Source organism: Poecilia mexicana, unplaced genomic scaffold, assembly GCF_051168715.1.
Source record: "Poecilia mexicana isolate PSO_F unplaced genomic scaffold, ASM5116871v1 scaffold_3, whole genome shotgun sequence".
NCBI lineage: Eukaryota > Metazoa > Chordata > Actinopteri > Cyprinodontiformes > Poeciliidae > Poecilia > Poecilia mexicana.
Genome location: NW_028263372.1, coordinates 5,042,387 through 5,054,720, shown reverse-complemented (window position 1 = coordinate 5,054,720; position 12,334 = coordinate 5,042,387). Strand labels below are relative to the sequence as shown.

Sequence of the window (12,334 nt, the reverse complement as noted above, 5' to 3'; positions counted from 1 at the left end):
TGTTTATATGTTATAATTCTATATCAAAACATATATTTAATTAATAAAGTGTTCATATTTCAATGTACTTCAGCAAAATGAATATATAAATAAAAATATAAAAATTCCAACCTTTGGTGTGAAATGGGAAATTTTCTGAATTTTATTAGTGATGTCATTGAAACTGTAAAATATTTCTATAAATACCTATTGGGCAAACTGGGCTTATGCAGAACTCAAAGGTTCTGCATATCCCAGTTTCTGCATTGACATTGTGTTCCTGTTGGTTGTCTTTCAGGTCCGCCTCCTGTCTGTGGCCACTCAGCACTGTGATCTAGTGAGTGTGTGTTACCTTCTGAAGGAAGCTCGTATCACTGTGCCCCAGGAGCTATCGCTGTCCAATCCAGCCGTCCTGGCAGCACATGGTGGCAACACCAACCTGCTCAAAGAACTGCTGGATTCTATACCTGGTACGAGCAGAAATAGTTCAACAACCATCACATATTTTATATTTTACTCCTCTCATTTTGAATTGCAAAATTCAGCAAATGTTACCCATATGTTGGTGTATCTAAAACTGCATGAATCTAAGCCAGGAGTGCCCAAAGTCGGTCCTCGAGGGCCGGCATCCTGCTTGTTTTAGATCTCTCCCAGGTTTAACGCACCTGGATCAAATGATGGCTCATTAGCGGCCCAAGTAGAATACTGAAATGGTTGTTACTACCACCAGGGAGAGAACTAAAACATGTCCGGCTGCAGGCAAGTAACTGCCTTCTCTCAGCTAAAGCCGGCCTTTTATTTAGGAAAAAGAAAAATGTAAAAGATAAACAGCAAGAGATAGAAGGCAAGCTCTATCTACACACAGGTCATCTAGTCCTTTCCCTTGGAAGTGATTTCTCTCATGGGCGGAGGGAACAATCAGTTATCTTGCAGCAGAGACATTCTGTGAGTGGGTCAAACAGTCTGGAACACAGCAGTCAAAAGTTTTAACACAGACAGTAAGAGGCCAACACTTCTAAATAAAAATCACAATAATCTATAGTAACATAAGACTGCTATGGTAAGATCAATAATCTATACACATGTAAGAACGATAACAACATATAATATTTCCAACAGTTACTGTGTAGTTTAGCGATATAAATCACACTTTATTTGACTAGTGTGCTAAAGACATGTATAACAAACACTGCTGTGCCATGCAGTCACAGCCAGACAGTTACCTAAAAAAAGAGGTTATAAATAGTTCTTATCATTTTTACCACTAAATATAGTGATAAAATGCTAAGTCCATATTGCCCACTCCTGCTCTGTAGCATGATGTCTACTTTAATTTTTTAGGTGTGTGGTTTAAAGCCATAACACAGACTTCTCTCTAAAACTACCAGGATATTTGTAACTGCAGGAATTTTGATGAGAATGTTCTGACTTGAAGAAACATTTTAAACCAACAAATCGCCTGCAGCGATCTCATCTGTACCAAAAAGTATAACATCCCTAAATGAAAGTTTTAGTGCAACTTTTACATCTTTATTCCTCCAGCAAGTGTATAAAGCCTGGAAAGGCCTGTTTTCTCTGCTCTAAATCCAGCTGTGTGGTGGATCTTATTTGAGCTGTGTAGTCCAACTTTATATTTAAAGTTAATGTTAGAATGATCATCTGAAACCTCCACACCAGCTGGCAGCCTCTTGGTTCAGACTGTAATTACAAAGCTCAACGTAGAGAACAGATATGATTGGTCAGCTTTACTGTCATTCTTGAAAAATCTCCTGAAGAGTTTACATTACAGGGTCTGCTGTAAAACTCCACAAGGCATACCAATCTCTGAGCTAAAATAGCTCTTTTTCTGCCTAGCAACAGAGCAGAATGAGTTTTGGTTGGATGAAAATTTGCTGTGTTGCTGACATAACTGCGTTAACAGTTATGTTGTTTTGTTTTTGGTTCTTTTAATATGTACATAAGTGATTAGTAAGTATAATATTTCTTGTTGTCTACCAATTAGGTGTGAGTCTGAAGAGAGATTTGGTGAACTGCCTGCTGGCCACAGCCTGTCAGCAGGGTCATCTGGATGTGGTGCGTCTGCTGGTCCACTGCTATAATGCAGATGTGAAGGACTTTGCTATCCACAGCGATGAGTTCGCTGTCCTCTGTGGACTGCCGCTGTATGCAGCTGCACAAGCCAGTAAGAAGACAGAACTATTCCAGGACACATTCAGCTCTGATAGCAAAACATGAAGAGAGTGATTTTCAGTTCCTGCTTTGTTTGTGGGTAATTACATTTGACATCCCAATCACAGTTCAAAAAGTATCCTACTGCTTCAACTGTGGCATTAAAACACCAACAGATGTTGTTAATTCTTCCTCTATAGGCAGCTGGCCCTGGTTGTGCTTTATCTGTATGCTTTCTGAAAATAGAATTATCTCTCTTCCTGGAGAGATAATAATAATGATAATAATACTAGCAAACTTTTTAGGACACTCAAAGATGCTTAGAAGGAAAGGAAAGCATAGACAGTATGAAGAGCTACAAATTGAGATTGGGATTGTGGGTCCTAGGCCAGGTTGAACAGCTGGGATTTGAATAGTCATTTCAGAGATAGTTTGATACTTTAACATTAGCTTAGAGTAAACTTAATATTCATTTTAGCTTTAAATCCCTTTAACGTTTACCCTTCATCTCACTTTTCAAATAGTTTAGTTTACCAGACATGCATTGTATGAGAAAAAAACAACGGTAACAACTTAGTCACTACAGACTTTGGCACAGTTTACACCAGCTTCATAGCCTGAGGAACTGTGAATATTCAGAACCACAATGAGGCATAAGGTATGTCTGAACAAATTTGTCAAAAGAGTTCAGGGAAAAGATTCCCTGAAGTTTTCCCTGAAAGGTTTAGCTCTGGATTTTCTTGTACATAGGATAAACTGCATGTTTTGTGTTTTAGGTAATGAGGAGATCGCTCACTTCTTGCTAGAAAATGGTGCTGAATTTTCATCCTACACCCTGATGGACTATCCGGATTTCAGCAAACGCCTCCTGAGACAGAAACTTGACGAAACGTCTGGTGCAAATGGAGTGGAGGTCTGAGTCTTAACTAGTACATGTGAGATCTTCACAGGATAGACCTGTCTTTAATAAGAAAACATAAATAATGTCAGTTTAAATGTGTAATCTAGGTTTTTAGCTAATCACACCTTCCCATAGGCAGTGTTTCAGAATGAATGAATGGCTAATAAATGAAGGATGTCCATGTAAAGAGTAGATTCACTTAAAGTGATGTTATTGCATATTTAGATTATGGGTTAGGGTCATTCAGGTATTCTGAAACACTTCTGATTTCATTTTATACCTAAGAAAATCATCAGAGCTTTATTTATGGACCCAAAGCTTCCATTATAATCCTGCAAATTCAATTTAAATTCAAAAATACTTTATTTATCCCAAAGGGAAATGAAATGTTGTCATAACTCATCTTATCCAAGTATCTTCAAAGAGTTGTTGTGGATGGTGATGCTGTGCTCTCTGTTGCAGTCAGTCTCTTGCAGTCAGTCTTGCAGCGAAACTGAAGAGCCTCTGACTGAAGACTGTTGCTGTAAAACAGTCTCATGTCTGTCATGACATGCTAACAGTTCAGTATCCAGGCAGCAGAGATGCTGTTCCACAGTAACTAGAGTTCAGATTGGGCCTAAAAAAAACCCAACCGGGCCTTAGCCCATTGACACTGTGACCAGCCTGATTCAGCACGGCTCATTAATTCTAGTTAGAGGCTTGAGCCCAAAGTAACCCTGACATCAGAGAGAAAAGCATGCTTGCTGCAGTCCATGAAACCAACGCAGGTGTTGTTGTCAACTACCAGTTTAAGATACTTCCAGACTTTTGACTGTGCCTTCTGCTGGGTTAGCAGTGCAATTTTTTTTATGTTTTTAGCTTTTGTTTAACATCTTCCAGCTCCATTATGTCACTTGTAGCAGGAGGAGTCAAGTGGAAATCACCTGGGATGTGTGATTGATAGGAGCAGAACGGTTCTGGGCCACATATACACTAGTTGTGCACTTGTTAGAGTCTATTAAATGTCTGCACCTTAGTTTATTTCTTGCATCATCAGGGTAAGCTATGTACTCCTCTATTTAGACTATACCAAGTAGAAGAACACAGGTTTATATTGTACATTCTCATTTAGAATGTAGATATAAGCAGTGTAGGCTTATTAAAAATGTGCCACAGAAGCCTGAGGCCAACCGACCATCAAGTATTAAATTTGTCCACTTCTCTTTAAATGTCTGTATGGTGAGAGAAAGGCGTTGAAGTTGGGGATATAATCCTTTCTTACTCTTGGTGGATGGAAGAGATGTTTTGAACTTCCTCCTTCTCTCTCTTCATGAAACTTCTTTTTCAGCTCCTCTGGGATTTGGGGTCGTAGTTCAGGATTCGTTTGAGCTTTTGGGGTGCTAATTAGCCGCCCCTGTTGTAAAAACATATATTGTTGCCATAGTTACACATCATACCAACTGTTTAAAAGTGGCATCCCACCCTACATCCAAAAACAATAAAATAAAGTTAGGAACCAAAGTCTAGAAACAAACAATCAGAACTAACACAACAGAGCTGCACCAACATGCTACCACCATGAGGGGCAGCATGTTGGTGCATAAACATCAGATCCTAGAATTTGATGTTAGTTTTAATGTTAGCAGGACATTTTTTATGGCAAACAGTTCCAAGATGTCTTATCATTGGCCATAGCTCTGAAATCATTCTTTGTGGGGATGAGTGTGTGTCTGTTGGTGTCTGCAGAGTGTCCGTGTGTACTGGAGCGGCTTGCAGTTACCATATTTGGATCTGGACTGGTTCATGGACGTCTGCTCCCAAATCACCCACCTGGACTTGTCCTCCAACAGCCTGGGTGCTTTGCCTTCGGTGGTCCCCTGGGGCCTCATCCATCTCAGAACTCTGGATCTGTCTAACAACGCTCTTAAAGAGCTGCCGTTTGCTCAGAACTCCCAGGATGTCATCTGTTCCAGGTGTGGGACCAGATACGTCAAGACAGACAGAAATATGTAGTTTAAAGGTTTACCTTTGTCTTTCTGTTATTTAGTTAATTAGTATTTCAGACATCAAGTCATTTTATTTGACCAAATAAGAACATTTCTCACGAGATTGTTGATATTTGGTTTTGCTGTAACGCAAAGATTAGAAGCTACTTTTCTATAGAACTGAAAGTATCAAAACAGTTTTTAAATTCAACGGAATAAATATTCTATATCAATATCTCAAACTTAATTTTTTCTGTGGTTCAGGTTACAGATGGTGAATATATCTCAGAACCAGCTGAAGAGTTTATCAACTGGACTTCTCCATCTGGTCCACCTGCAGAAACTCTGTGCTGCCGATAACCAGCTCAGCACACTGTTTGACATCCCTGCCAGTATGTTCCATATCTGATTATGTGGCACACTTTGATGGCTCAATGCATATTATGAATGTTGCCATGTCTAAAACTGCAGTAGGCAACTTTTATAATCGATAAGTTTTTTACATGTTTCACTATGTCCTGATGGCATAAAAGGGGACAAATAATCTGTGGAAAAACAAGTTCCTCTGCCTCCTTACATATTTAATATTGATAAAAACTACTATTTCCACTGGCGTTTTATTTCACTTACAACATGTCAAGGAAATAAATAAATCTTTGTAAGGTGAAACACTGAGTCAATCAAGAATTAATCAAAATGCATTTTGATTATTATTTTATTAAGAAATTAAGCAAAGAAAATGAGCAATGACTTCCTTGGCTAGTCCAGGAAAGTGAAGAGATGAAGGCACATATCTTTTAATATCCACCAGCCCTCTTACAAAGAGGGGAGGAAAAGGGAGCATCCCACCAGTTTCAGTTTGCTTCACAACTCTGGTATTTACCCCTGCAGACTGTGACCCTGGACGGTTCAAACCCAGTTCAGAAATACCATTTATTATGTTTCCTCAGTAAACTCAGGAAGCTGCCTCCAACATGAAGGGTGTTTTATAGATCAAATTCATTGATTGCTTGGTTGATTTTAAATAAAACTAAATTTTGTCATAACAAACAACACATTTGTTAGAAGTGAAATAATCTGCCAGTGGAACCAGTATGTTTTCATCAATAGTATGGAATTATTGACATAAAACAAGAGCCTATATTTACTGAAAAGTTGGTACGTTTGCTTTTTTTTAACTTATTTCTAAGTTAAAAAACAAAGACAATTCCACTAGAAACTAAACAAAAATAAGATTGTGTTATTGGAATGGTTTGTTTTCTAAATTAAAATGTCATGTTAATATTTTCTGAGAGCAGCTTTACTAGAACCTGGGCTTATAGCCATAGAGAATTTGAAGAAAATAACAAGAAAGATAAAGTTTATCCAAATACTGTGCATTTATCATGAAGCAATTCATATTCTACTGGCCATATGTTTCCTCCCAGCTTTTAAAATTTTTGAAGAAAAACAAGACAATGATGTAAACTGCTTCATTTTGTTAGTGACAATTTTGATCTGCTTTCAAGTAGTGAACTACAGAAATCACAATCCAAACTCGCCAACCATAACACCATTCAGTAAATTAGTCAATTATCATTCAGCTATATGTCAGTAATACATTACAATGTGTATATATAATATTACTCTTTATGTTTAAATTGTTTTCTTCCCCTATTTGATTAAATCTTGTTTTTGCTCTTCCAGCTGTGAACTGGATCGGTCTGCGTAAGCTGGAGGGACTGGATGTGTCTGGTAACTGTCTAACCAGTCTGCTCACTTCAGTTATGCACTGTTTAAAGTCCCTGCGCTGCCTTGATGTGAGCAGAAACAAACTGAACGCTTTCCCTGACCCCTGGGCCTGCCCACTGGTAAGAATTCAGGCTGCTTAAGAACGACTGTCTGATTCATTCTATTAAGAATTTGGATAAACATTAATTATTATTGGTTGTGGATTTTCGTGATCTATTATCATGACTAAAAGGAAAATGTCAAATGGTCTGACTCTTGGAGCATCTATTATAAGCTTAAGTCTTTATCTACGTTGCTGAAAGTTTAGTGCTTAAACTTTCAGCTAACCAGATGACATTTAATTCCATTTTAGGAGACTGAATGTTAACATTATTATTATTATTACATTTTGAAGTGTATGCATGCAGGTTTTATAATTAGACATGTCAATATTTTGTAGGGCTGCAACTAATGATTATTTTAGTAATCAGTTCTTCTGACGATGAATCGGATTTTAAAAATTGCCTTTTGTAGATTTTTCATTTCAACCCTTACGCCTATGCAGCATTAGAAATACATAAGAACATGTGAATAAACTGTTATTGCATTTTAGGCATTTTATTGCCTGAAATACAATAACAGCATTCTTTCAGTGAATGCAAGATCGTTTGTAGCAATGTATGGATCTGCAGTTCTTTTAACATTAACAGCAAAGGGTGCTGAATAGGTGTTTTTTTTTTTTACTACAGAATTTGAACCAAGTGAAGATGAAATTGTCCCACTTGACAAGTTTTAGGCAATGAAATTTTTATATTTTTTAAAGGTTTTATTGGCCCTAGTGGCCTTTTTTGATAGTGAATTGACAAGAAAGTGAGAGAAGGAGGAAGACATGCGACAAAAGTCACCAGGCCTGGAACTGAACCTGCGATAGCCGTGTCGAGGACTAAGGCCTCCATATGTGGGTTGTACTTAACCCCTGTGCCACCACAACACCCCTAATGTGCAGAATGTGCCAAGTTTTTATTCGATTAAAATTAATTACCAGAATCATTGGTAAAATCAAAATCAACTTATAATCGTAAATTTTATGGATTCAAACAATTCATTTGACTTTGGTTTCCATTGCGCACACTGTAATCAAAGAAGAGTCACAGACAGGAAAACTATAATACACAGTTTTTCTGTTATGGTAATAGTAACAGCCTGTCCACTTATCTGACCCTTTCATGTAGAATCAATGCAAAGCGTCTTCCAATCAGATTGAGAATCTTCCAAACACCATATCCATCTTCTGGAGGACTCAGCTGCAGGAGGTGGACTTCTCTGACAACTGCCTCAAAGAGCTTCCTTCCTACATCTTTGAACTAGAGGTATGGACCATCATGTGGATTGTAACTGGACATTTAAGATTAATTACAAATCTAAAATGAATTTTCTGTGACTAACATGACTATGTATATTCTCAGTCATCTGAGTCATGACTACTGCAACCTGAACAACCAGAGTGTCCATCTACCCAGATTAAAATGAGCCATTATCATTTCAGTTCTATTAATCCAATATTAATCCTAAAAGGACATGAAATGTTGTAAATCATATTTTCCAAGTGACTTCAAAGAGTTGTTGTGGATGCTGATGAGAGTGGACCAGGAGGATGTCACGTAGCAGTCTGTATCACAGTGGCACTGGAGAAGGTTCTGACAGAAAGTCTTCAGTTGCTATGTGACAGTCTGATGAAGAGGACGTTATGGGTTCTCTGTAATGTTCTTCATGAATTTTATTTCCCTGATTTATGCTGAATGTCTGTAAGAAGTATCTCCATGAGAGAAACTGATCCTCATGTGATCTGAAGCACAATCTGATTGTGGTGCAGTTTGTTCCTGTTAATTGTTGAAAAATTAGGAACTAGTTAATTCCTTTATTTTATTTAAATATCACTGAATTGTGACAAATTTTCTTGATACTTGTTTTGATATCAGATGAGACTGTATGAGCTAGTATTCTTACCTACCTCATACTGTCTGTACATTCACATTCAGATCCACATTCACCTAGAAATGATTTAAAAATGACTCAAATCATAAATCGGTTATAACCGATAATTTTATAGCTCATGGAACGGTCAGATGGCGGGGGGAACCGTGGAGGTGCAGGAGGAAGAGGGCTTGTCCTGTCAGACCATCAGACTGCTTCCTTTCTTTTATCCACCTTACTTTACACATTATTCTTTATTTAACAAAAAAATTTATGAAAGAAATATAAAAAAAAAAAAAAAACTCTTCTGAGTCCAATGTTTTGGGTTGATTTACTGACCTTACAACCAGATGGGCCCTGTGACAGACTGGCGACCCGTCCTGGGTGACCCCGCCTCTCACCCGGAACGCTAGCTGGAGATATGCACCAGCAACCCTCCTGACCCCACTAGGGAGAAGGGTGTACAGAAAATGGATGGATGGAGGAACAACCAGATGGTTGGATCTCTAACTTTGATATGCTATATAAAATCTTAGTTTGTTGTTGCTTCCTTTACCTTAAATACACTACAGAGTATTAGGTGGTTTCAGTTTGTTTGCATTCAGAAACCTTATGTGTAGCAGGAACTCTGTCAGCATCAATGTCCTAATGCCTCCTGCCTCCATCTGCTCTTCCCTTCAGGCTATCGTCTCATTAAAGCTGTGTGGGAATCTAATTGAAACGCTCCCTTCTGCTAATAAATGGAAGTGCTCGAAGCTCAAGACTCTGGATCTGTCCAGGAACCAGCTTGGCAGGTCGGTCCACTGGCTCACCTGGAAACACTTCCTGGTTCACAGGCAGGCGGCTAAAATTAGTCTGGCGGGAATAACTGTTGATGTCAGTTGATATGAAACCAAAACACAATGCCTCTGTGGTTTTGCTTTGCTCCATCTGAATAGTAAGGCTATATAAAATTTTATGTTGCAGTGAGTTTAGTTGTAATAATTACACTTTATAAAAACCATTTTCTTCAGCCCTCCTTTTAGTACAAGCTCGATCCAGCTGCTAGGTTTTCTGTGCAGCTTTATTCAACAAATGAGAATATCATTAAAGAGTTCACTGAATTCAGTGACTGACTGCAGTAAGTGAAACTTTACATACATTATTTCCAAACTGACTGATGTTTTCAAGCCTTTATTTCTTTTAGTTCTGCTTAAAGCTCATTGTAACAGCATATTTAACATTAGAATGCTGCATCAGACCAATACAAACACTTTTGTGTTGCAATTTATGTACAGATATGCTCTATACCTTGTAAACTACTGCTTGGCCGTTTTATTCTCACCCTCCTCTTCATCGCTTATTGTGAGGTCAGAGCTTCTTTTTGACAGCGTGCCAAATATATTTATATCTTCTCTTGACCTTAGCACCCCGCCTTTTATGCGCAATATGGATGTGTGTGTGCTTTTTACAAGCTGGGGACTCTATTCCACAGAAGTCTGAACATGGCACACATTTAATATAGCTTGTACCTTTATCATGAGGCCAGTATGCCATCTTGAAGATGAACCATCACAATCTAATGAGGGAAGTTCCATGCATGCTCTCATAATCTCATGATTTATTGCATATAAATGCTCGCTGTGTTCACGATGCAACCTAGAAGAATTCTCCAAGACAAATGATGATATTATTTTTACTGCCATCTGACTTTTTTATGTAACCAGGCTTAAAACACCTTATTTGATTCTATGTAAAAGTTGTCTAAATTATTATTTTCTATTTCTAAATATTTTTTTTTGGCTGTGGTGGCCTTCACTTGACAGCACTCCAACAGAAAAGGGGCTTAGAGAAGAAGGGGAGACATGTGGCAAAGAAACTGAGGATGGTATGCTGTGGTGGCGTAGAGGTTAAGCACAGCCCACATATGGAGGCCTCCATCCTTGATGTGGCTGTCACAGGTTTGATTCCCATCCTGGCGACCTTTGCTGGATGTCTTCCCCCTCTCTCATTGTCCCCTTTCCTGTCAACTAACTGTCAAATAAAGGCCACTAGAGGCAATAAAACCTTAAAAAAAAAAACGGAGGATGAAACTTGAAATCTGAACTTCTGCACATACGGCTCCCGCTCTGACACCACATCTATATTATTACTTTTTAAATGGACAAAATAGAGCTGTTTTCTTGTATTTCTTTCTCTTCTTTTCCTCCCCAGACACTCCACTTGTCTGGGGTACAGGCTGCTGCTGTACCTTGTAGTCACCATTTCATGGTAACCTGGTGTGTTTCGCAGCCTCTTCTATAACCATTGAAAGGCCTCTGAAGCTTTTCAATGGTTCAGTGGTTCAACAACTGTTACTATGAGTTGCTGAATTTCTGCAACTAGTCATTATAACACCTAAAAACAGACAAGTTCCACTTTTATATGTAACAAGAGTGTTCACTTCTTCTTTGCACGGTGACCTCCATTCCATGGAGTTCTTGGTTAACTCGCCGACAGTGATTGTTCTAAAGGTTCTATGTGGTTTTGTTTGGAGGCAATTTTGCTCATCTAGGCGAGCTTGTGATATATATTTTATATATTTCAGGACGAGAGGGAATAATTTTCCAAAAATGCAATGATTTAACCAGAAATATCACAAACTTAACCAATCAGAAGCAACGCAACAGAGCTGCTCCAACCTTCTGCCACAATGGGGGTGCCATTCTAGAACATTACTGACATTTAAAAATATTCCTCAACCTAATTTCTGACTTATACATGCTATTTGACATTATTGTTAAATGTGAATTTTTTTTTTTTTTCTTTTTTGCTGATTATTTGCCTGCTTACTTTGGGTGACAAATCTGTCATCTTTTGAGTCAGCTGAGCTAATATTTTGAGATTGAGAACATGTGTAGTGTGAATTATTAGGATGTTCTTAACCCTTGTGTTGTCTTGCTTGTCAAAAGTGACCCAGTAGCATGTTTAGCTGTAGAAAAAATACCCTAAATCAGTGGTTCTCAAACTTTTTCTCCTGGGCCCCCCCACTGGTTTCCAAACTATTTCTGGGCCCCCCCTATGGCTTACAAATAGCTGTCTGGTTGAATGATGTGTGTGAGCGAAGTGGGTGAGGGTTGGATTCTTAGAGACTTCCTGTTATACTCAGACCCGGCTCCAGACAAACAAGGGGGGGAATCAACTTTTTGGGGGGCAAAATGAATCGTAGCTGAACATAAACAACACCAGTAGCCTAAGCTACTTGTTAACAAGCTAAAGGTGCTGTATTGATATTAGCTAGCTAGTCATCTTTTAGCTAACTTTACCTGCATCCAACAGCATGACTCAACAGTCTGTTAGTTTGGGGGAAAAACTGTGAAAAGTTCTTTGCGTTTTGCTGGTTTACTGCCATGATTCTAACACACTCCTGCGTAGCTCTGCACAGCAGCAGCAGGTCTCCTTCACTGCCCCACAGGTGTCGTAGCGCTCATGTTGCGTTTAAAGGCGATTCGGAAAAACAGGTTACCACATGTTAACAACGGATTAAACAGTTTTAACTGCTGATAAAAGTGACAGAGGACACAAATATGGGAAGTGCGGAAGCCTCTACTGTATCAAATTGACAGAGGAATAACAGAGAGTTGACCATTCTCAGGTAAAAACCCAGCGCATATAGCGT

The 12,334-nt window shown here is 38.6% G+C and overlaps 1 protein-coding gene across 2 annotated transcripts in view; it reads left to right on the top strand.

The window, feature by feature from the left end:
* Positions 1–12,334, top strand: part of LOC148160140 (leucine-rich repeat serine/threonine-protein kinase 1-like) — a 62,588-nt gene that overhangs the window by 14,336 nt on the left and 35,918 nt on the right. For both annotated transcript variants that reach the window (XM_088004085.1, XM_088004086.1), the window contains exons 4-11: positions 278–449; positions 1,982–2,161; positions 2,925–3,061; positions 4,775–5,001; positions 5,278–5,405; positions 6,700–6,863; positions 7,956–8,093; positions 9,379–9,491. In XM_088004085.1, coding sequence (XP_087860211.1) covers positions 278–449; positions 1,982–2,161; positions 2,925–3,061; positions 4,775–5,001; positions 5,278–5,405; positions 6,700–6,863; positions 7,956–8,093; positions 9,379–9,491 — 1,259 coding nt within the window. The remainder of the gene's footprint in view (positions 1–277; positions 450–1,981; positions 2,162–2,924; positions 3,062–4,774; positions 5,002–5,277; positions 5,406–6,699; positions 6,864–7,955; positions 8,094–9,378; positions 9,492–12,334) is intronic.